Below are 25,506 nucleotides of genomic sequence, written 5' to 3' on the forward strand. Positions count from 1 at the left end.
TTTAGGTCTCCAACAATTCGAGATATGGTTGTACGGTGTATAGCACAGATGGTTAATTCTCAAGCTGCTAACATTCGGTCTGGATGGAAGAACATTTTCTCTGTGTTTCATCTAGCTGCATCTGATCAAGATGAAAGCATAGTGGAACTTGCGTTTCAGACAACAGGGCACATTGTCAGTGAGTATTCTTTTAGCTATGTTCGTGTTAAAAACAAAAAACAAAAAAACTGTAATGTGTTTAGAAGATAATTTAGGCATAAGATTATGGGCCTATTGTCTTTATGTTTACCAAGTTTTGCCTACAGAAGCAGAGTAAATAATGGTATTAGTGTATTATAGTTAACATTTATGGAATGTATCTGTTTTCTTCAATGTTCACAACAGACTCTATGAGATAAGTATCTTTATTATTCCTTTTTCTTAAATAGATTAGGAAACTCAGCCTCAGTGAGGTTAACTAATTTGCCTAAAGGCACAGAACTAGTGAGTGATGGAGTTGAGATTAAACGCCAGGGAGTCTTAAGGCAAACCCTTTGTTTTTGACCACCACACTACACAGCCTCCTTTGACTGTAAGGGAAAATGGAATACTAAAAATGTAAGTTAAGGTTAAAGATGATGACCATCATCAACATCAAGAATAATGACATCATCATAGCTATCATTTATTGATTGCTTGCTTGAATTAAATATTGTTCTAAGTACTTCCCTTACATTTTATTTAGTGCTTATTAACAATCCTGTGGGTATTATTATCCCCATTATGGATTAAGATGCTGAGATACAAGGGGATTAAATGTAATTTTGTATATTCACTCAGAAACTGTTGTTTCAGTATCTACTGTATACCACTTCACTGTATTCATGCTGGGTTTATAGTACAAACAAGACAAAGACCTGTTCCCCTCTCCCCACTACTCAGGAAGTGTCAAGTAAGTGGTAGAGACAGACTAGAACTCATGTCTGTTGGACCTCAAAACTCTTAACCTTTAAGAAGTATGCATTACATCTAGAGGTTGTGTATTTTTGATATAATTAAGAATAATTGAAAAATTATAATTATTTTGATATATTTTCCTCCCTTTTAGCCCTTGTGTTTGAAAAACACTTTCCAGCGACCATTGATTCTTTCCAGGATGCAGTGAAGTGTTTGTCTGAATTTGCGTGCAATGCAGCTTTCCCAGACACAAGTATGGAAGCCATTCGACTTATTCGCCATTGTGCAAAATATGTGTCTGATAGACCGCAGGTATAGCATCATTTAATAAACAAGATCTTACTAAGTATTTATTTCTAGTCTGAGATCTAAGTTTATTTGGGAATTGAGGGGATATATGAAGCATTTATTTTTCAGTAAACCCAAAAATTATCTGAGCTTGATCTGAGTTAAAATGCTTAGTAATGATACCTAGCATTTATTGACAGTGTTGGCTATTTTTCTGATCGTTTCACACGTATTAAGTTGTTTAATCTTCATACCAACTTTATAGGATAGGAAATTTATATCCCCAAACAGATAAGGAATCTGAGGCACAAAGAAGTTAAAACAATGTGCCCATGGTTACAGGCTAGTAAAGGACACCTAGGGTTTGAACACAAGCCTTTGCTTGTAGCCGTTACCCTACACTGTTTCTTGTCTGTGGTGCTCTGCAGCACTGAAGTTGACTGTCTTTGGATGAGTGTAGGCTTAGGTACTGAAGTAAAAGATTGAATTGGCAACCTGGCTGTCAACTTCAGCTTGCGTATCTGAATCTGTCTTTGTAACCATCATAAGGAGAAGTGATGCATCACAGATTTGGTAATAAGATTTTTACTACATGCTGGCATGGACCTATGGAGTGAGTGTTTAGTACTTTTATATACATCAATTCATTTGACCTTCACACCTCCCCAGTGTGGTTAATGTGGCTGCATGGTGTCATAACCATTTAAATGATGTAAACGGAAACCTGATTTAACCTAACTAATATTGCAGAAAGCTGGTGACAGTTGAAGCTGAAACCAACTTTGGGTTCTAGTCCAGTGCTCTTTATAGGCAATTATAATCTCTATTTTTTTTTTTATAAATTGTTTATCACTTTTGATTTGTAAAGCATTTAAAAGATTTTTGGAGAAATAATATGCTTAATGTACAAGTACTATGTTTTGCATTTAATAAACCTACCTTTCCTCTTGAAGGCTTTCAAGGAATACACAAGTGATGATATGAATGTGGCACCTGAAGACAGGGTGTGGGTGAGAGGATGGTTCCCAATTCTCTTTGAGTTATCCTGTATCATCAATAGATGCAAATTAGATGTAAGAACCAGGTAACAATCAGTATTTGGAATTAAAATTTGAAAGGTTTATTTTGACTTTAATCAAATTAACTTTTCTTATGTGAACACAAGTTTGATAAAGGCCATAAATCGTGTTTTATCAAATTAACAATTATTAGACAGATTTTTAACATATATAGTCAATTTTGTAAAGAGTTAGCTTTATTGGATTTTTTTAAATCAGAAAAAGTAGTACAGATTTGTAACAAACTGATAGAAATGTAATGAAAGAATAAATCTCTCCTTCCTCACCTGTGCCAGAATCTCACCCACCCCCAGCCAAGGTTGAGTTTGATTTATGTCTTCAGAAACTTTTCATTTTTATTGTGTTATTTGTTATAACAGAAATTTTTGTGAAATAGATAAATAATACAAAATAGGACTCAAACCTTGGGAATTTGTCATAGAATTTAGTAATTACGAGAACATTATGTATATTTTATTTTGCATTTAGGCATTGAGGATCTTTTTTTTCAGTGGATGTGTTAGGAACTTGATAAAATTCAAAATAGCCCCCAATTCATGTAAATCTATATTATTTAGATGTACAACTTTCACATGTCCAGCAACCTCAGTGGAGCAGGTGACATGTCATGACCGACAAGTCATGTAAACTCAGCACTCCCTCCCTGCTCTTATTTATTTGTAGAAATCTATTTGACAAAGGACCTATCTGCTTTCCTAGCCTCTTACTTAGGCTATCCTTGTCTGGGACGACGCTACCTTGCTTCTTACCGTATCCCATGTTCAGGTTATGAATGAGTTCTACTTGTTAAAGAGAAGAGAAAATACATGTTCTAGTTAGTGGAGGAGAGGGAAAAATGAGTGAACTTTGTCTATTGAACTACTGTAATGTTATTTTGCACGTTCATTTAACAAATATTTGTTTCAAACCTACTGTGTACCAGGCCTGCACGAGGCATGCAGTGTACTAGCAGCAGATGAGCTAGACTGTGTAACAGTCCCTGTGGAGCCTTTCAAGGAAAATTTTATTCTGGCTTACCGTCAGACTTTTGGAAATAAAAACTTTTTCTGAATTGAAGGACACCTATATTTTGCTAGAAGAAAGTAACACATAGAGAAAAGATTCAGCTTTTTATTGGTTACATGAAGGTATTATTATTTCAAGAAAGATAAGAAATCAAGAAGGCAATTTTGAGTTTTAGCTTTACTACTTATTCAAAAGATAGTCAATGTGATACTAAACAGTTTATTCGTTAAACAAGTACTTACTGTGTGCCTCCCAAGTGGCAAGTGCTGCTCTCTGAGATACAGCAGGAAACAGACAGACACAGACCCCTGCCCACATGAATGTTTTAGTGGATTAGTTTTATAAATCTTTTTGTTTGAGGATATTATATGAACAATTATAGTGTTAGCCAAAAACCCCTATAGCTCTTTGAAAAAGATTTTCCAAAATATAATTTTTATTTGTTCTTAGACTGCTATCGATATGCTTTCTTCCTTGGACGCAGTGCCACAAAGTTAATAATCACCCAAATTATGATCTTTCTCAATCTCTAATTCCATTTACAAATTTAAAATGTTGAAATGATGGGGTGAGAGTGGAGGAGAAGTAAAATAAAGAAGAAATTTTAAGGTCAAGGTCTTGAGAGTTTTTTTCCTAAATGATGCATGCTAAAGAAACCTGTTTTGCAACTTAAATTTCTTATAACTGTATCATGTGTTAATTTAAAACCAGTTTTAAACTTTGTTTTCAGTAGCTTTGTGAACTATGAAAATTATTTTAGGAGGGGGATTCTGACGTGGCAGGATTTTTTTTGTATTATAGCTTTCCTAATTATGTTTTATCATTTTAGAGGTTTAACAGTGATGTTTGAAATAATGAAAACTTATGGCCACACCTATGAAAAACATTGGTGGCAGGATTTATTTAGAATTGTTTTCAGAATCTTTGACAACATGAAATTGCCAGAACAGCAGACAGAGGTAAGAGAAGATAAAATTTTCATTTAACATAGTCAAGTTAAAAGGTTAATATTTTAATAGTAATATAAATATTAATGTTTTCCCTAATACATTTTATTTAGTATTCATATGTGAATTCTTAATTCTGAATTGAATAAAGAATACATAGTAAAATTTTATTTATTTATTTCAATGTCTTTTACTACAAATGAGTTATAGGATACATTTCAGTAAGTGTATGGACAGAACTTCAGGTTTGTTTTATCCCATATAGATGTATTAAATGCAAACTTTGGGAGCTCTCTTACCTGCCTGAAGTTTTACTTTAGATCTGCAGTTTTTAAATCTATAAGTAGACTCTTACTTAAAACATCATCTTAAGTAGACATACGTGTATGCACTAGCACCAAGCTCCAGAGGAATACTCTCAGTCCAGATTAGTCCTTTATGGATTTGAGAAAAATAAAGAAATTACTTACACTTGTTTTATATGGCTCTTTTTGCCTTTTATGGTGTGTTCAGGTAATCCTACCTTGATATAAGTCAGTTTTATTTTTAAACCTATGCTAACCCCACTTGGATAAATTCTTCTCATTTCATTCTTCTTTATTTCTCTTTCATGTTCTTAGATATTCTGGAGCAAGTCCAGCTGTTGGTCTTCATGCATATTGTTTCAAAAGTCACAATATTAATAGCAGGACAATGCAGTGATAGGTTTTTATAATCAAAACAAATAATGCAGAAAGTAGTTAAATTATTTTGTACATAGATGGTTATGAGATAATGATGAGAAATAGATATCAGATATTAAGTTGAGGTGAATGTAATATTCTAGAGGGAATTAGTGGTCTGAAAGGAACATGGACAGGCTTACATTTTAAATATGAAAATATATTTCTTTTTTAATTCTAGTAGCTGATAAATGGTCTGACCTTCATTTAATGACTTTTTTTTACCCTAGAAAGCTGAATGGATGACAACAACTTGTAATCATGCACTTTATGCAATCTGTGATGTGTTCACCCAGTATTTAGAAGTACTCAGTGATGTACTTTTGGATGATATTTTTGCCCAGCTATACTGGTGTGTGCAGCAAGGTAAGTCTGTACCGGGTAAGTGACACAAAGTGCTAAATATGGCCCTGGTAATATCTAAATGAATTATTCTTTTCTTTTCTAGACAATGAGCAGTTAGCACGATCTGGTACAAACTGCTTGGAGAATGTTGTCATTCTGAATGGTGAAAAGTTTACCCTAGAAATCTGGGATAAAACTTGTAACTGCACACTGGATATCTTCAAAACCACAATCCCACATGCGTAAGAAGATTTTGTACAACTTTATATTTATATACTGAATGATGGACATAAAAGATTTGATAGTAACTAGTGATTTCTCCTAGTGGAAATCCTTTTAAAAATATCTTAGTGTTCCATGAATTCATATTTATTACAAATCAAACTATAAGCCATAACAAATACATGAATTAAATTTCTTATAAACCAAACCTTTAGTCTGATCAAAAATTTGGACTATAATGAAACAATTTTATAAGGTTTTATTTATCCAGATTCAACTAAGCAGCGGTTTTGAATTGAAAAAAAAATGTCAACATATATTTCAGTTACTGTAGATTTAGTAATCTAAGGAAAATTTATTTACAGATAGTATATTTTACAGTTGTCATCTTTTAAAAGGAATAAGTTTAGAGTTGAATTGTAGGGGAGTTTTTAACGTTGGGGAAAGTAAGACAGTCTCACTAAACGATGCTTGGTAGCACCTGGATTATTACTTCCCAGCTCAACCTTGGGGCCTCTCTGACCTACACAAAGTTTTACCTTAGAGCTGTGATTTTTAAATCTCGGTAATAAGATGTTTTAAATCTTACATAAACATATGTGTATGCACTGGCACAAAACTTTATATGAAAATTAAGAATTATTCCAGATTTTTAAGCATCAAACTTTTTCTTAACATGAGTTAAATATGTTTGCCCCCATATGATCCCTTTGTAAATGTCTTAATCAGTAGGAAATAGGAATTCAGACAGAAGAAACACACCCCTAGGAAAGCAGTCTCTAAGTAGAACTACACTAAAAGGACACACGGTCATCCCTTTGGCCTATTTACAATAATTGGACAATTTTTCTTATTTTTTGGTGCACATTTTGTTGGAACAATGTAACTGACAAGTGATTCCTTTTTGTCAGTTTATCTGTTGCTTCATGTCCAAGATAATATGAATGCTTGCCCGGCTGCTGTCCCTATAAAGTCTTTACAAAAACCAGTCTAGCTGAACATTCTTTTTTCTTAAGAACTGCTTCTGTTTTAATTTATTGAATTACATACTCAGATAATATATATGATCTTAAAGATCATCTAATAAGTATCTCTTAATAGAAAATATCTGTACCAGAGTTCTTTCCATATTGAACTGAAAGGACGTATTTACCCTTTGTCTGCCCTGTTCCCCAGGAGTTCCTACTTCTCAGAAGCAAGAACTTGGGTCTTAATCGTCTTTCTGTCCCAAGCACCTACGCTAGGGGTAGCAAGTTAGCTGCTTCTTTTGGGCCAAATTTTTTTTTTTGGGGGGCCAAATTTTATCTCATTTATTTTTATACATTTTTTTGAACAATAGAATCTAAAGAGTTCTATGAATTTTTTGAAAAGTCTCAAACTTTTTTCAATCTCACTTTGGAAAATATTTAATAACATTAATACTTTGAAAAAATGAGTTTAAAGTTTTTGAGCTTTCCAGAAGTGGTTTTTTTTTACCATAAAATTAATGACCAGAGTACCCTTTTAATTATATTAAATGCTAGTTAATTGTTTTCTGGAAGTACATATTTTACACTTTTTACTATATTTTTTCCAGTAGATTGCTCTTAGCAGTGGGTAAAGAAGGAATGTGTTGTTTTTGGTATATTATTATGACTTTTGGTGCCTGTTTCAATGCATGTTGGATGTGGCATGTTTCACACTTCAGTGATTGATGTGATTTTGATGTCTTAAAGGCTCTTGACCTGGCGTCCCACTTCTGGAGAAACTGCTCCCCCACCTCCATCTCCCGTGAGTGAAAAACAGTTGGTAAGTTTTAATAAAGCAAGCATATTTTAAATTAATTAATTATTTATAAGTAATTTTACCATTGGCCAAATTCTTTTCTATGAGCCCAGCTCTTTTAAAAAGATGGCATGAATGTATTATCCAGAATTCTGAGGTTAAATTTCATGATGGCAAATTTCCCAGGTGCCCAAAATTTGTCTCTGTAAGTGCCATGAAGGAGATATTTTAAATTATTTTATACTATAGATGGTCTGAGACATAGAGTAAAATGATTTCAAAAGTTGTAAGAGACAGGTACCAGATAATGTAAGGATTTCCATGGCAAGCTGAAGATATTATTGGATGTTATTTTATTTTATCCAAACTCTTCATATTGATATAATTTGACCTTAGAGAAAAGTTAGAAAAACAGTATAAAGAATTCTAATATACCTTCTACCCATTATATTTGTTTCCTGGGACTGCCATAACAAATTACCATCAGCTTAGTGGTTTAAAACAACAGAAATGTATTCTCTCACACTTCTGGAGGTGAAAGGTCCAAAATCAAGGCATCTGCAGGGCCACATTCCTCCAAAGGCTTTAAGGGAGAATCCTTCTTTGCCTTGTCCAGCTTCTAGTGGCTGCTGGCAGCCTTTGGCATTCCTTGGCTTGTACACACATCACTCCCGTCTCTGCCTCCATCTTTACATGGCTGTGTAAAGTCAAATATTGTGTGTGTCAAATCTGCCTCTCCTTTCTCTTAGAAGGGTACTAGTCATTGGATTTAGAGTCTACTCTAAATCCAGAATGATCTCGTCTCAAGATCCTTAATTACATCTTTAAAGACCCTATTTCCAAGTAACCTTCACAAGACCAGAAGTTAAGATCTGGACATACCTTTTTGAGGCCACTTTTCAACCCACTACAGTTTACCTTCTGGTACCCAAAAATTCACGTTCATCTTTCAGGCAAGAGATATTCACCCCATCCAATCATCCCCAAAAGTCTCAATGCATTGCAGCATCAGCACTAAGTCTAAAAATCTCATCTAAATATCATATCAGACGTCCCAAATTTCATCAAGTCATTTAGATCATTTAGTATGTGTCTATTCTGTATCATTTAGTATCATCTTAGTCATTTATTATGTGGTCTATTCTGGGGCAAAATTCCTCTCCATCTGTGGACCTATGAACCCTAGAAAACAAATTACCTGCTTGCAAAATACAATGGTGGGACAAGCATAGGATAGACATTCTCATTCCAAAATGGAGAAATTGGAAAGAATAAAAGAGTCACTGATCCTAAGCAAGTTTGAAACCCAGCAGGTCAAATCCCATTAAATTTCAAGGCCTAAGTATAATTTTCTGTGGCTTGATGCCCTGCCCTCTAGGCCAATGGCTCCTCCCTCTGGGCCTGCAGCTCTGCCTTCTGAATAAAGGTTAGTACATTTTTGCAGCCAGGTACCACTGTCAGCCCATTTCCTGCCTGTAGAATCCCAGAAGTCTGACAGCCTTCCTTCATTTTATCCCATTTATGTCCCGTTCATTCCAGGCTGGCTGTGTGTCTACTGGTCTGTCATTCTCAAAATCCTTGTGGTTCTCTTGTGTATGTCAGGAGAATTCATACTGTTAAATAAGAGGGTAATCAACAGATCCATCCTGGATAACTCCATCTCTATTACTAGCTTCTGCTGAGATAATTTGCCTGGATCCATTAGTCACACATCTAATCTCTTCAGCATTCAGCCATCCAAAGCATGCTTTCATAACAATCAATTTCCCAATTTTAGCATCTTTTGCAAGCTGAATAGGCCAAGAGCCTCCCAAATCAAGTGCAAGTTCCTTTCTGCTTAACAGTCCTTTCCTCAACGCACCTCTTTATTCTCACATTTTTCTATAAGCACCAAGGAGAACATCAGGCCGCACCTTCAACACTGTGCTTGGAAATCTTCTCAGCTAAATGTTTAAGTTCATCACTTACAAGTTTGCCTTCCACCCATAGTACAACACAGTTCAGCCAAGTTTTTTGCTACTTTATCACAAGGATCACCTTTCTTCTAGTATCCAATATGTTCCTGATGTCCTTCTGCGATCTCTCCAGAAGCACCTTTGATGTTCATATTTCTATCAGCATTCTATTCATGACCATGTCTATATTCTTTAGGATTATAAAAGCTTTCTCTACCATGCATTTCACTTTCTTCTGAATCTTCACCAGAATTGTGTTTAGTGTCTATGTTTCTACCAACCATCTCTTCAAGGTGGTCTAGGCTTTTTCTATCATATGCCTCAAAACTCCACTAGCCTCTACTATTACCCAGTTCCAAAGCCACTTTGACATTTTTAGGTATTTGTTCTATAGCAGCACCCCATTTCATGGTACAGAGATCTGTATCAGTCAGTGTTCTACCAGAGAAATGGAACCAGTAGGAGATAATCTATAGTTATATCTGTATCTGCCTATACATATATATGGGTATGTGTGTGTGTGCGTATTATATGTGTATATATATATATATATGTATCTTTCTTGATTTATTTTGAATTTCAAGGAATTGGCTTATGCAATAGTGGGGGCTGGCAAGTTTGAAACCTGTAGTGCAGGTGGGCAGGCTGGAATCTCTTGGGTTGGAGCCACAGCTGCAGTCCACAGGTAGAACTCCTTCTTCAGGGAAACTTCACTTGCTCTTAAGGCCTTTCAGCTGGTGGGATGAGGCTCTGCCCGTGTTATCGAGGATAATCTCCTTTACTTAAAGTCGACTGACTGTAATGTTCACTACATCTACAAAATACCTTCACAGCAACATTTGGATTAGTGTTTAATTGAGTAACTGGATACTAGAGTCTAGGCTAGTTGATACATAAAACCATCACACCAAGTTTCCCCAAATGTTATCATTTTGCTACGTTTGCTTTATTACTTCCTTCTTCTCTCTTTTTCTCTCACTCCCTCACCTTCACACATCTTTCTGAATGCTTTGAAACTAATTTGAAAATAAGATGCCCTTTTATTCCTAAATTTTTAGTGTGTTTTTCCCTTTAAAAAAAGAGATGTCTTACATAATCACACTGCAATTGACAAAATCAGGAAATTACCATTGAAACAATACTATTATCTAATCTGGCCTTACTCAAATTTCTACTGTTCTCCCGCTAATATCCTTGAATTCTAAACCCAGGAGGCCAGAGGTAGCAAATTAGTGCCCAGTGATCTGATTTGTACCCCCCAACTTTTAATTTCTTAACTAGTTGTCAATGGCTAAAACTTAGATTTCACAGAAAAGTACTATGAATTTCTCTTGAGGGAATGTGACATCTGGCATATTGGGCCCACATAGCTCCATGACCCTGATCTGCAGGATTTGTCCATTCATCACAGACTCCACCACTTATGAGCCCAGGAAGAACTTGCTGTCATTTTTGTTTTTCTTAAATTTCGCCCACTCCCTGCCTTGCCTCGTGGGCTTTTGTTTTTGCTAGCTTGCTGTGTAGTGTAGTAGTTTGCACTGTAGGCTTTGATGCTAGACCCAAAATCAGATCCTTGCTTTGCACTGATTAAGCTCTGTGACCTCAGCAAGTCACTTAACCTCATTTTAAGGTGAGTCTGGTGATGAGTAATTAGATCAAGTAATGCACGTAAAGTCGTTAGAACAGCGTGTGCCTGCTGCTGGGTTCGGTGGGGTGAGCCAGGTGGTGCCGCTCAGGGCTGGCTCCCAGTCTCTTCCTTGGCTCCTTCTGAGAACTGCAGCTGCCCTGGTTCTGCTTCTAGTTTCTTAATATCTGCCCATTGTTGCTGCTGCCGCTCCTGATATCTGTCATTTCTTCTTTCACCCTGCTTTCTTTTTCTTTCTCTTTTTCTGTGTACTATTTATATTTTGCCAATGAACTGTGGTATTTTCCTCATTGCCATGCTCAGCTAAATCATTTCTTGCTGTGCACTCAAGGACTACTTTTGAAAAACTAGAAAGAGAAAAATGCCCAATCACTGTAAAAAATTTTTGAGCAGTACAGATGAATATAGGGTAAAAAATGCAAGTAGCTTTTTATACGACCCGCTACAATCCTAACTGCAATATTTACTACTATAGTGTATATCCTTTCAGCTGTTTTCTATGTATTTACATATGTCATTAACATTAATTATATGTAGTTTTTTAACAAATGAAATCTTATTTGGAAACTAACTTTTTGTATTTGGAATATCTAAGAGATGTCTGCACATCAGTATGTAGAGATTTCTTTCGTAGGAATTCCTCCTTTTCCACTAAAGAATCTTTTTTAAGGGGGCGGTTTGGGCATGCTAGTTCTAGTGAAGAGCTGTTGTAAAAAATGGAGAAATTACCAAAAAATCATTCTCATTTACATTAATCAGAAAAATTGAGGAATCAATATACCAAACATGAAAAATTTCTGTAATACAGAGGAGAATTTTCAAACCCCCAAGCATGTTTCATTTTCTGGGGAGAAGCTTCTTAGAAATCATCAGAATATTCAAAAGACCTAATGACCAAAAAAGTTAAAAAACTAATGTTTTCATTTATCTTCAGTAAGGCAATACATTTCTAATTCTATCAACTGATTAATTTCTCCCTTAAAATATACTTATTAAAATTTGTACTTTATTAAAATGTGCAAGTTAAAAAGACACTTTGTATTTTATAGTTAATTTTTACAATAAACATTCCCTTAAAGGATTTATAAATTTACAAGTGTTGCTACATGCATTCTCATATTTAAGTTTTTATTTTCAAATGTATTTTAGTCCATCATGGTCAAATTAATTACCTAAATACTCTATTGTATTCATATAGTTATTAAAAAGCCTCTTAAATGTTAAACACTGAAAAATACAAAGACGAATAAGAATAATCTTAACAATAATATGGCTTTAGATTTGTGTAGTGCTTCATTGTTTAAAAAATATTTTCACATTTGATTCTTCCAACAGTTTTTTGAACCAGGTTTGATACATGTTATCCCCATTTTATACAGAACACAAAATGAAAGATCAATAAACTATGACATTTTAAGCCCAAGTTAAAATGTTATTTTGATCAGCACTGTTTCTTAGGAACATAGGCCCTGTCTTCCTTTCAGAAACCCAGGTGAAGTTGCTTCCGGCCTAGGACTATTATGTGGGAATTCTCAGTTCCTCCTGAAACCAAGTTCTGTCTTCTCTGAGTGTGCTGTACTGCTATAAGAACATAAAGCTAGGATAGTAGTAATGTCAGCTACCATGTATTATCTGACACCGTGCTGGTGCTTTGCATGTATTGTCTAATCTTTAACAACCTGTAAGAAAGGTGTCGTCTCCATTTTCAGATCAGAAAACCTCAGCTCAGGAAGATTCATTGCTTTTTCAAGGTTATACTTAATAATACTGGAGCTGAATTCTGCTGTAGCTCTGCTGGACTCGGATGTTTGACTTCCCTTCATGACACCACACTCCTAGTTGGTCAACTTCTCACTGACCTTTCTGGTCCCAGATTCCTTGGGTGACAGAAGGTCTTTCCCTCAACTTGCCCCTGCAAAGCTTGCAGAAATCTCCCATCTCTGCCACGTGTGTGTTCTGTTTGGATTTCATGACACTTCCTGGATGTTGCAGGCTAGTTTTTCCACACAATGAAGCTTAGCATTTTTATCCATTGCTCTTGAGTGGTATCAGGCCTGAGCCCAATGAGGGTCAGAAATGAAGCTTTTCTCTTAGACTCTCAGCTCTTATCCATGTATAGGGAATTTGAAGTAATTTTCTCATTGTGTCTATCATTGCAATGTGTAGGATGTCATTTTCATAGGGACACAATACAATTTTTTTTAAAACGGCATACTAGGAAATATTTACAGCTTTAAGCTTTCTTCACTGTACTTACAATGAATTTCTTATCTTATTAGGATACGATATCACAGAAATCTGTAGATATCCATGATTCTATGCAACCAAGATCTGCAGATAATAGACAGCAGGCACCATTGGCTTCTGTCTCTACTGTGAATGAAGAAGTCAGCAAAATTAAACCTACAGCAAGTGAGTTATTTCTCTTAATGAAAATAAATTGTGTATTTTATTTTATGTAGGAAAGGGATGAAAGTTTTGCTTTTACTTTTATTATCCACAAACATAGGTGTAATTGATCGTGTGATCACTTGGTTTCTGTGTTTGCTCCACCTTGGACCTCCCCTGAGAGATAGATGCTCTCTTGCGGATGGTCAGGAACTCTGCTAACACCTGCGGTCCCAGCTTTTTCCACAGTGCTGTCGGCTAATGTTTGTGTCAAGCACATGAGTCTTCCCTCTCCATCCGCTTCTGCATGTCAGCCCCGTATTCTGTCTGCAAAAGTGGGGCCATGGGCCTTCCTCTGCCCCTCCGTGAGGGGAGGTGGAGGCGCCAGTGCTTTCTAAGCGGGAGCTCCCAGCTCTCTGAGGAGCAAGCCTTCTTCCTACTCTGCTGCCCCAGGCCCCTGTCTCCTCTGCTCCTCCCCTCACCTTCTTCGTTCTTTCCACAAAGAAGGGGAGCCCCTTCTGTCTTTTACTAAATTGGTTCAGTTTTGTTTACTGAGGGAAAATTGTAACACCAAGGAAAGACTACTTTTTCCCTAGAGGAAAACCGGACAGCTTTAATTGCTTTTTTAAATTGAGGTGAAATTCACATAACAAAAGTAACCATTTTAAAGTGAACAATTCAGTGACATTTTGTACATTCACAGTGCCCTGCAATCATCACCTCTACCTAGTTTCAAAATCTTTTTATCACCCCCCAAGGAACTCCATCACCATCGTGCTGTTCCTCCCTATTCCCCCCTTCGCCAGCCCCTAGCAAACATCAGTCTGCTTTCTGTGTCTATGAATTTGCTGTTCTGCACATTTCATGTAAATGGAATCATACAATATGGAATCTTTTGTGTATGGCTTTTAGTTAACATAAAGTTTTCAAGGTCCATCCACATTGTAAAATGGATCAGTAATTCATTCCTTTTCAGGACTGATTGTCATTTGTATGGATATAGCACATTTTGTTTCTCCATTCATCTGTTGATGGACATTTGGGTTTGTTCCACCTTTAGGTTATCATAAGTAATGCTGCTGTGAATGTTCATGTACGATTTTTGTTTGAGTACCTGTTTTTAATTCTTTTGGGTATATACCTAGGAGTGGAGTTGTTGGGTCATATGATAATTCTATGTTAACTTTTTGAGGAACCACTAAAATGCGTTCCACAGTGGCTGCACCATTTTACATTCCTACCAGCAATTCCAATTTTTCTGCATCCTCACCAACACTTCTTTTCTTTTTTTTAAATGATAGCCATCCTAGTAAGTGTGAAGTGGTACCTCCTTGTGGATTTGATTTGTAGCTCCTTAATGATTAGTGATGTTGAGCATCTTTTCATGTGCTTATTGGCCATTTATATATCTTCTTTGGAGAAATATCTATTCAGTCTTTTGCTCATTTTTAGTTGGTTTGTTACATACTCTGGATACTACACCTGTATCAGATGTATGATTTGCAAATATTTATTTTCTCCCGTTGTAGGTTATCTTTTTATTCTTTGATAATGTTCTCTGATGCACAAAAGCTTTTAATTTTGATCAAGTCCAATTTATCTATTTTTTCTTTTGTCACTCATGCTTTTGGTGTCATAGCTGAGAATCCTTTGCCAGATCTAAGGTTATGGAGATTTTCCCCAATGTTTTCTGCTAAGAGTTTTGTGCATTCAGCTCTTATATTTAGGTCATTGATCCTTTTTGAGTTAATTTTTTCAGGGAATTTTTTACTAATCCTGTGTGCTTATATTTGTTCTTGATTGAAAGAAGACAGATTTGGTATCCTACTTGAAAGGAGCTTCTACCTTTAGTCACTGTGTCTTGCTAACTTCTTAAAAGGGAGGTAGGTGGTGATGAGTGGCCCATTTTCATTTTTCATTCCTCTTGCTCTGGAGAACAGCATGGCTCACGTGGGAATCCGTACAGCGTCAGTCTGTACTGGAAGATGCCATGAGGGAAGAAGAGTGGGTGGCTTTTCTCTCTCTCAGCTCCAAGGCTGAACTTAAATATACTTAGCTTTGTAAAGGAAGGACTTGGTCATCACACATCAGAAAGTTTTTCACTTGGCTGATCTGGGACTATTCCTTTAACTGGAATGAAGCGTGTGTTCCCTGCCACCCTGAGCTAAGGGCTTGGTCTTCTTTCCTTCTACCAGACATCCTCTCTCAGTCTCCGCAGAGCTTTCGAGGAAAAGTTTCACCGTGGAATTGTTGACTCAGCATAGGTGGAGCTGGAGGAAGGACAAATGGTCCCCATGTCCCCATGAGCCCTTTCACTAGGTGGACGGGTGTGGTTCCTCGGTTTGACGAGGAGGCCATCTGCTGTCTGACACTCTCCTACTGAGTGAAGAGAATCCCAGCACAGACCTGCGTCCTTTGCCCTGTCCACAGGACAGCCTTCTCATTCTTGTACACACTCTCAGGAAACACCACTGCTCCATCTAGTCTTGACGCCATACCTGCTGCCCACATAGTTAATCTTTGCTGAGCTTTGCTTCCTATCCTTTGGTGACCCAGTGGAGTGGTCGCCTGATAGAACCCTCTCACTGTCAACCCTTTCATGAATAAATTTTGTTCAAATAGGTGTTATCTGCAAATGTGCTGCTGGTCCTTGCTAGTGAGACTGAAGTTAGGACCCTCATCTCTCAGTTCTGAAAGCACATCAGAAAGTGTGGGGAGACCCAGCTTCCCCAGTTCAGTTAGAGTGGAGCCTCGTTGGCCAAACCGAGTTCTCTCTGCCGAAAGCTCTTCACACCGTGGAGCTGCTGAAAGTGCGTCTCCTGAGACTTCAGCCTGCCCCCAGTCCCCTCGGAGTCCTGGGTTGCTGCCGGGACTCACCTGCTCCAGGGACTGAGTGCGCTTTTATGACTTGAGTTAGGGAGGTGAATGGATGACTGGTCCTAGTTGGCTATGACTGTGGTAAAGGACTAGGAAGAAGATGCTTAAGAGAAAGAGACAAGCTTGGGACTTGTGGGTTTCTTTGTTTTCTTTTTTCTTTGACCTAAGATCTAGTACTAAGAAGTGTTAAATTTCTGAAAACTATCTGGAAAGCCACCTTTATTAATGACCTAAATAGAAATAAATTTAACTAAACAAGTTATTTTGCTACCCCCCAAAATCCGCAAAACATGAATTTAACTTCCACAAATGGTAGCAGATAAAGGAATTTGTAGTAAAAGCAAAAGTAGCAAGAAGTGGAAGGATCCTAAGTCACCCAGTGCTGGAGCCATTGCCCTGAGGCTGGGGAACAGACAGCACCCCTTGGCGATCGTCTGCCTCCTAAAAAGTTCCCTGGAAAAGCTTCCCCTGAGAACCCAGGATCAAGGTGTGGCCTTGGGGTGGGCTGCCCGTGCAGCCACGTGTCAGCGCTGCCCAGCGCTCCCGCATCTCAGGAGTTGAGGTGCTTTCCCAGCATTGCACATCTTCATTTGCTTTCCTGGGGTAATCAGTGATATGGAAAACTCTTCCACAAACAGGTCCTTGCAGGCTGGTGGCTTCTCAGAAGCACCCTGGTGAGCACATTTGTTGAGGCCTGAGGGAGGCAGCTGTGTTACAGCTACAAGGCAATGTGTAGTGCACTGTTGTGACGTTGCAGTTTGGTTACTTTTGTAGTAATGAACTTAGCATAACTTGTTATAGACTTCTTTGTTTATGGATCCATTTGAAAATGAGGTCATTTTAGCTACAACTACTAACCGGGATCCAAAGAAAACATGTGCTGTGATTAACCCACAGTATTGCCTCATTCATCAGAGTTCTTGGCTGTCCCTCACTTCCTGTCTCACAGATCCAGTTCCTGTTGTTTTCTTTTGGTATAGGTTTTTATATTACCTAATTTCAAAAGTCAAACTTGGCTTTACAGTAAATACTATTAAAGTTTTAGCTTTTAATCCATTTGTTACATATTATTAATAACCTAAATCGTATTTTAAAATATGTAGTGGAACTTTTTTGAACATATTCACTATTGTAAGTCATTTCGAATATTTTTGTTTGTATAAAAAGTTTATTTTCTAAGTATTGATTAAACTTTTACTGAGTAAAGCTTATGTGTAAAAGCGGTATGTCCTCCTCAGTGTGATATGTGTAACTTATCTTCATACATATTAATGTTTCCTTAGCATTGTAATGTCATAGAAATTATAAAGGATTCAAAATAATTTTTGTTTGCATGTGCATTGGGGTGGGTTTCCTCACAGAATTTCCAGAACAAAAATTGTTTGCTGCCCTGTTGATTAAATGTGTTGTGCAGCTGGAACTCATCCAGACTATCGACAACATCGTGTTCTTCCCCGCCACAAGTAAGAAGGAGGATGCGGAAAACTTAGCTGCGGCACAGGTGAGGAGGCGTGAGGGCGGCTGCTCTTCTGTTGAGTAGGAAGTTAACTATCATGGTCTGTGCTTCCAAGCAGACGTCAAACTAGAGATTTAATTTGGGGGGGTCTTCATCACATAGATGTCATTTTAAACCATAGGACTGGACGATCTCACCAAGGTCGTGAGTGTGGTCAGAGCTGAGAGGAATGTCAGGAACCAAGCTCCTGGTGATGAGGCAGCTGGTAGAGTCTGAGAACAAGAACTAGTGAGGCAAGAGGAGACCAAGAGACAGTGTTGTTCTGGAAGTAAAAAGAAGAAAATGTTTTGTTTTGGTTTTTTTCCTGCTCTTTTTTTTCTCCCCAAATCCCCCCAGTACATAGTTGTATATATTTTAGTTGTGGGTCCTGCTAGTTGTGGCATGTGGGATGCCGCTGCAACATGGCCTAATGAGCGGTGCCATGTCCGTGCCCAGGATCCAAACCCTGGGCCGCTGAAGTGGAGCGCATGAACTTAACCACTCGGCCACGGGTCCGGCCCCAGAAGAAAATGTTTTAAGAAGGATGAGGTCAACTCTGTCAAAGTGCTGGATAGGTCAAGTAATAGTCCATCTGAGAATTGCCCTCTGGCAATTTGTGGACTTTAGTGACCGTGACGTTGTGTTTAATTATAATGTTAAGGACAAAAGCATTATTGTAATACGTACAAGAGAAGAGAGGAGTTGCAGGCAGCAAATATTGATTACTCTGTGAAGGAGTTTTGCTGTAAAGGGGTACAGAGAAATGGGGTAATAGCTGGAGGAGGATGAGGCGGGTCAAGACAAGGGTGTGCTTGTTTTGTCTCTAATATTGGCAATATCGCAGCATGTTCCCTGGCGAGAGTTCTCCAGGCGGGAGAGAAAAACACTGCAGAGAGGGAGAGTCTGTTGTTAGAGCCGTCTTTTGAGTGAATGGAGACGGTACCTACTGCACAGGCCCTGGGAGGCTGCCTTGAATAGAAGCGCAGACAGTTCAAGCATTGTAACAGGAAGGCAAGCAAAGTGTATGGGTCATAAACCAGGAAGTTTGGTCCGTTTGCTGATGGGAGTCTGTGCGAGATCTCTTCTGATGGCTCCTGGTTTCTAGTTGAGATAGGAAGAAAAGTCGTCCACTGGGTGAGGTTGCAAAGAAAGTTTCAGATCCTTGAGGAGAGAAGTGAAAACATGAACTAGTCCAGGAAAGTGGACTGGGGATGTGCAGGAGGATTGCTGGGCAGCACCCAGTGCCCACTGGATTTAAGAGAAACCCCTCTGTTTTTCTCCAGTCCCATTTATTGTGTGGGTGAGATATGAAGTCGGCAGTTTTGCAGCGAATTACTAAAAAGAGGAGGTGAGGGGTTATGCAAGAGAATAATGATAAGCGCAGTCTGTGGCCTCCAGCCTGGTTAGGAAGAGAAGTGAGGAGCTGACGGGTGAGGAACAGTGCAGGGGAGTGGGAGAAGGGCTGCAGGGCCTGGTGCGGGCAGAGCTCCTGGAGTCAGACATCGTGAGAAGGGAACTGGAGAGACAGGAGGTGGTGCTTGGTGACGAGCATGCATGGAATTGAGATTCTAGAATTTTAATAGCAAAAGATGGACCTTTTCCTATTTTCTATTGAGACAGAACTGATTAAATTCTATGGCTTGTAAAACTGGTTTTTCGGGAACATTGATTTCTACATTTACTAAAATGTGTGACTCTGTGTGTGTGTGCATGTGCCCATGCTGTGGTTTATTTTCCAAAGAGAGATGCTGTGGACTTTGACGTTCGAGTTGATACTCAAGACCAAGGAATGTACCGCTTTTTAACATCGCAACAACTTTTTAAGCTACTGGACTGCTTATTAGAGTCACATAGATTCGCAAAAGCGTTTAATTCCAACAATGAACAGAGAACTGCTCTGTGGAAAGCAGGTAAGCTGCACAGGTCTCACATTTTAATATTCACTGTTAATGGATGTACAACAGATGTTTAGATTGAGCAGAATTTGTTGATTGTATAATTCAGGTCTAACCATTTCACTGTATGAACTTTTACCTTAACAATAATAATAGAAAGGCAGTCTACCAACCAGGTCTTTCTCTGGTCTACAATAAGCCAAATAACTGCCTGAGTGGATTGGTTTCCGTCTTTTTCAGTCAGCCTGTTATTTGGCATGGCCATACGTCAGAATGGAAGTGAACGTTTTGAAGTGGGGTGGTATATTTACTTTAGAACAAGTTAGAAAACGTAAATGAAAAACAAGGTTTGTAACAATTATGCTGACATTGTTAATTTTTTTTAACAATGAAATAGTTACTCATGCCTATTAGGTACAAAATAGTGCTGAAGAGTGAGATGCAGTGGAATATGGCAGGAAAAAGGAAGAAGGGAGCTGACGCTTATTGAACATCAAGCTCTGTGTCACGTGGAGTGTTGGATGCTTTCCATTTGCATATTTGATTTAATTCAAAGTGTCTATTTAAATTCCAAATTAAGCCCATGGCTTTTGTTCATCATCTTCCCTTTGCAACCTAACTTCTGAAAAGAGTCGTCTACCTGTTTTTCCCATTTCTTCAACCCAAGTTGTTGCCACCATTCAACTGGGACTGTCCTTTCTAAGGTCACCAGACTCCTACTTCACATGTGCTGGGCCCTTCTTAGCACTCCTGCTGAAACCGTTTCGTCTGCGCCGTTCATTCGTAGGGGAGCCCTGCTCGGGCTCTGCAGGGCCTTCAAGTGCGGTTTCACTGGAGGAGTCCCACTTTCCCAGGCCAAAAGTTGTTTCGTATTTCGTTCCCCATCTTGAAAAGGAAGTTAGTTCTAAACATGGAAATCGCCTCCCCTGCACAGTCTCAGGGTGTGCCTTCTCCGTGTGACTCCTATCCCTTTGGGCCACCTCAAGAGTGCTCAGGCCCTGGTCACCAGCAGGCTGCTGTGGCTCAGGGCAGCTCTGCTTTGTAAGCAGCAGATGGGACAGCTAAACGCACTCAAAATGTGCCTCCATGCGGGCTATTTTGTCTTTACGCAAGATGCCTTCCCACATTAATCTGAAACTTCCCCTTTCTGCAGGCTTCAAAGGCAAATCCAAACCCAACCTTCTGAAGCAGGAGACGAGCAGCCTGGCATGTGGGCTGCGCATTCTCTTCCGGATGTACATGGACGAGAGCCGGGTTAGTGCCTGGGAGGAGGTCCAGCAAAGGCTTCTAAAGTAAGACTCTTGGCTGAGTTTCTGCCTTTGACCCGTGCGGCTGACGGTACAGAGCAGGAAAGGGCCACTAGGTTTGCACTGGGGGCAGCGTCCATTTCCCAGCCCCCTGCTTAGAAGCTGCAGGACTAAGCAGATAACTTGGGGCCTGAGGAAGAGATGGTGAAAATTGAATACAGTCTTACAGGCAGTTAGTGACATATGAACAAATCGTGTCTTCTGTTGCTGTTCAGGACAAAGGAGAAAGTTTTATCTCTTAAAATTTAAATAGTTTTTAGGCTTTTTTCATGCACAGATAGCTCCATTTTTACAAATCGATCATTTGTGAAAGTGCAAACTTGGCTGCCTGCATTTAGTTTCCAAAACTATTTAGAGTTTTTGTTGGTGTTAGTTTTTTCGCATTTTATTTCTCCTTAATGACAACTTAAGAGTCCGTCCTTCACCGGTTAAACTCATGCTAAGAATGAAACATGCTTCCAGAAAGAATACTCTTAGCTGCATTGTATTTCTGTGTCTAATTGGAGAATAGAGGTGCTCAGAGACCAAATACATTTTGGAACTTCCAAAGACCACCTCACCTCAGTTTTCCCATTTTACTGATGAGACTATTAAAGCCCAGAAGAGTCTAAACCTTCACAATTAGTGAAAGGAAGAGCCACCCCAGGTTTCAGCCCAGGTCTGGACACCATGCCTGTGCATGTGCTACTACACAGTGGCTTTGAATTCAATGAAATTTAGAAAATTAGGAAAATGTGCGTTTCCTGATAAGTTGCAATGGCTTCTTTTAATATGTTTGGTTTTCTTCCTAATTTGAAAAACATAAATGTTTATATTGATACTCTAGTTACTGTAAGCACATGGAATCTAGCAAGTTCCTAATAGTTAATATTTACTGCCCTCTTTGCCTCAGTTGTTCTTTCTCAATGAACATGCATACAGCAGGTATGCTAGCACATTTAAGGGGGACTGTTCTCTGTTACAGTGTCTGCAGTGAAGCACTAAGCTACTTCCTTACTCTGACATCAGAAAGTCATCGGGAAGCCTGGACTAATCTGCTGCTTTTGTTTCTAACTAAAGTTCTAAAGATAAGCGATAATAGGGTAAGTATGAGACACTGTCGTCTGAGCAGCACGGTGCCCGAGTGGGAGGCGGGGACACGCAGCAGCAGACTGCTGCCGGGAGCTCTCAGCAGCGGAGCAGCAAAGCCCAGGCCACCGTGGCTGCACTCTCTCCTCGCTGGCCCGCAGTCTTCTCCGTCCCTACCCCACTTTGTGCTCCAATGAGTGATTCTGTAGGAGATTCAGGAGGGAGGAGTCAGAATCCTTTAGGACACTGGTTCTGCCACACATTGCAATTCCCACTCTGACCCCTGAAGTCTCCCCTTTTGCCCCATTGTGAAAAGTGCACTCTGCCCCCTACCCAAGGCTATGTCTGGGCTTCAGCCATTCTTTTGGCATTTTTATTGGTTCCATGTGACCAACAGCCCCTTGCAAACAGGCCATAAACTCATTTAAGAATTTTAAACCAGTAGAAATAAAGATAAAATACAAATACATAGCTGTACATAGACATTTAAAGTCTTCAAACTACACATTTCACTCTTTAAGAGAAGACAGAAACTTACAGCTCACATAAATGGAAACAGGTTGCTGTGATCCCATATTAGGTTTAAAAATGCCTAGTCAGGTGGTATGACGTTTGACACCGGGCCATGGAGGCGTATGGGACGCCAGAGGGCTGTGCATGCTCTCAGGGCCATACAGAGGTTCATCCCAAGTCACGTGCTCAAGGCCCATGTGCATTTCCATCTGACTCCTGGGCTGGGTAAAGTTAGAAGTGACCTAAGGCGCCAGCAGCCACGTCGCTGGGAAGGACTCCAAACCCAGTCTTACTCCACAGCTTGCTTGCTTGACACAATTTGTCGTCCTGCTTCCTTGTACCTTGTGGGGTGCAGAGAGCAGGAAAGTAGAGGAAACAGGCAACTAGTGTTCAGAGATTAAGGAACTACAGCAAAGATACAAAGTATATCAGTTGAAGTATAAGTGTGGAATATTTTCCCTAAAAACTAAAATTTTATTTAACAAATAAAAGATAATTTCAATAACCTATAGCTTATAGAAGCTCAAGTATGCTTGACTTCTTACTTTTGCCTATTACCCAGGAAAAACAATGATAAATCCTAAAAGTTTGTCATAAGTTTGTCAAGGAAATCTAATAGACAATGTTTTTCAAAATAAGGCTGGATAACTAAGTGATTAATGTCTGTATTAAGTGAGTCTTCAGTGCTGCGTGGCCTTTCAGTTCCGTAATCAGCACATCACTGCTTCACGCAGACGCCGCTCCTGTACTCAGAGAGTAGCGCGTGCCCCATAGGATTTGGTCTAACCGCAGCGTGCGGTTTGGAATGCAAGCACTACTAACGGAGAAATTCGTTTTCCTCCCAGTTTAAAGCTCATGCATCATTCTACTACCCTCTCCTATGTGAAATTATGCAATTTGACTTGATTCCTGAACTTCGTGCTGTTCTTCGAAGATTTTTTCTGCGCATCGGAGTAGTTTTTCAGATATCACAGCCACCTGAGCAGGAACTTGGAATCAATCAGCAGTGATGGGAACTTAATCTTTTTCTGTTGGCGTTTACGTCCCTCTGCTCTTTAAACGGACCCTGGAGCTGAGGCTTCCTACCGGAAAAATGGTTTCTCTGAATTGCAGTGTCTAAGGGTTACTGGTAAAGATGCTTAGAACTAGAACTCAGAACTTGGCAGTGCTCCAGTCCCTTCTGATGGACTGTCCGTCGTGGGCTCATGTTGAGCAGAAAGCCTGTTTCCACATTGTCAGCTTACGCTCACGTGTCCTTCCCTGTCCTCAGCAACAGGGAGAGCCCCACATATTTTTGGCAGGTGTGGAAGTGAAACTTACCCAAAGAACTATAGATGTAAAGATTTGAACTTCTGCAAGAAGTACAACTCAGGAGAGCTGTATTTTGAAGGATAAAATGTTTATAATTGGGGGGTGGGGGGGAGAAGAAGAAATTATTGTTCATGGTAAAAGATATTTAGCAACTATGGTATTCTTACTCTGAAGATTTTTGCACACTCAGGCTATCTGAGATACTGGTAATCATCCTTCTGTGAAAAATGTACAGAGATGCAGGTCTGTAATATAAAAATCTTAAACATTATATAGTTCTTCCTGCACTGTTTTATTTTATTTCTTTATTTTCTTATTCATTTGCTAAATACCTATAATATTTTGTCAAATGCACTAAACATTTGGGTTGAACTTTCTGTCTTTTTTATTTTGTGGGAATTTTGGTTCTGCCCTTTATTGGGGAGTGGTAATTCTGAGGGTTTAATGTGCCCAGAAGCTGTTGTGGCTGGCACTTGTTATGATCAACAACAACAACAAAAAGGTAGAAAATATCCCTACTGACCTAACTACTTGTAATATATTAGGGCTTTTAAAGATGAGCCATTAAAATGGAAATGATCCTTCATGGACCGAAACTTGAATCACTGCAAAATGAATCTAGTTTGCTGTCACTTTCTTTTCTTTTCTTTTGGGTGGCGGGGCTTGGTGTAGATTTTACTGTATGTACAGAATTTAATGTTGAATATATTAAAATAAATCTGGCATGGTTTGGGGAGGTTAGATTTACTGGAAATGTATTCATACTGTGAATTGTGCTCTGATGGTTAAAAAAACAAGATTGTTAAGCATTCCGTATTAACAGTGGATGTAGAAAATTTTTTCAGATGGATAAAATGTATATGGTACAGATGTAAAGTTTTCTATGTAAAAAATTCTGTACAACTTTCTGTACAATATTCTCATCTGGCATATTCTAATCAGGTTATAGGTCAATAAAGTTTTTGGATTATTTGATCAGTGCAATCAAAACCTGTGTAATCCACAGCCCCATGTTTCATTGATTTTTTTTTCCCTTCACTTTTTCTATTAAAAGCCAAACAATTAGGAAAGGATATTTTTGGCCAGAACTATAAATTCAGTATTCTTTAATTCGGATGTTTTCTTAACAGCTTCTGCCATGAGATCCTCCCCCACACCCTGCTTTCTCAACCACAGGATGTTCATAATATATTGTGTATTTATTAATAACCCAGAATAAGGCTACACTATTTGCTGAAAAAGCTGCAGTCCCCTTCGGGGCAGTTTGCAGTGGCGCATCGTCCATCCCAGGAGTCACTTCAAGTTGTGTGGTACAACAGCATTAAAAAGGCAGATGGAACACACCAAGATCATTTATTTTGAGGGCTGTGTTAAAAAACATGAGAAGTGTTCGGTCTTTGCTCTCAGACCTCTCTTGAGAATGAGCAGTTACTGAACAATGCATTTCTAAGTGCACCACCTTTATTACCCCCAAGACGTGGCCCTGTTCATACCCCGCTGGATGCTAGAGCTGGGAGCCACCATGACCTTCTGGTCTAGCTGAGGGAGGGGTAAGTGTCTCAAATGACCTGGCAGTTTGGTGTTTTATGGTATAGCCTCAGGACGCTCCCAAGAGGAGACGAGGCTTTCACCTTACTTTCAGATGACGATATAAGAAAAATCTTTACCGTAAAATAAGCAGTGGTTAGATTTCAAAATTGAGTATAAAATTTACATGCAGCTAAAATTCAGAATATCAGAGAAA

The 25,506-nt window shown here is 38.8% G+C and overlaps 1 protein-coding gene across 4 annotated transcripts in view; it reads left to right on the forward strand.

Moving 5' to 3' along the window:
* The window catches only part of ARFGEF1 (ARF guanine nucleotide exchange factor 1), a 157,232-nt gene extending 132,480 nt beyond the window's left edge, over positions 1 to 24,752 (forward strand). For 3 of the 4 annotated variants that reach the window (XM_044780257.2, XM_070481146.1, XM_044780258.2), the window contains exons 27-39: positions 6 to 178; positions 1,088 to 1,248; positions 2,178 to 2,308; positions 4,138 to 4,267; positions 5,208 to 5,343; positions 5,426 to 5,564; positions 7,260 to 7,332; positions 13,188 to 13,320; positions 17,535 to 17,674; positions 19,410 to 19,578; positions 20,717 to 20,855; positions 21,835 to 21,952; positions 23,297 to 24,752. In XM_044780257.2, the coding sequence (XP_044636192.1) occupies positions 6 to 178; positions 1,088 to 1,248; positions 2,178 to 2,308; positions 4,138 to 4,267; positions 5,208 to 5,343; positions 5,426 to 5,564; positions 7,260 to 7,332; positions 13,188 to 13,320; positions 17,535 to 17,674; positions 19,410 to 19,578; positions 20,717 to 20,855; positions 21,835 to 21,952; positions 23,297 to 23,461 (1,807 nt within the window). In that variant the 3' untranslated portion in view covers positions 23,462 to 24,752. The remainder of the gene's footprint in view (positions 1 to 5; positions 179 to 1,087; positions 1,249 to 2,177; positions 2,309 to 4,137; positions 4,268 to 5,207; positions 5,344 to 5,425; positions 5,565 to 7,259; positions 7,333 to 13,187; positions 13,321 to 17,534; positions 17,675 to 19,409; positions 19,579 to 20,716; positions 20,856 to 21,834; positions 21,953 to 23,296) is intronic. The other variant, XR_011493169.1, reaches the window with a different exon arrangement.
* Positions 24,753 to 25,506: the final 754 nt, after the last annotated feature.

Source organism: Equus asinus, chromosome 12 (genome assembly GCF_041296235.1).
Source record: "Equus asinus isolate D_3611 breed Donkey chromosome 12, EquAss-T2T_v2, whole genome shotgun sequence".
In the NCBI taxonomy this organism is placed as follows: domain Eukaryota; kingdom Metazoa; phylum Chordata; class Mammalia; order Perissodactyla; family Equidae; genus Equus; species Equus asinus.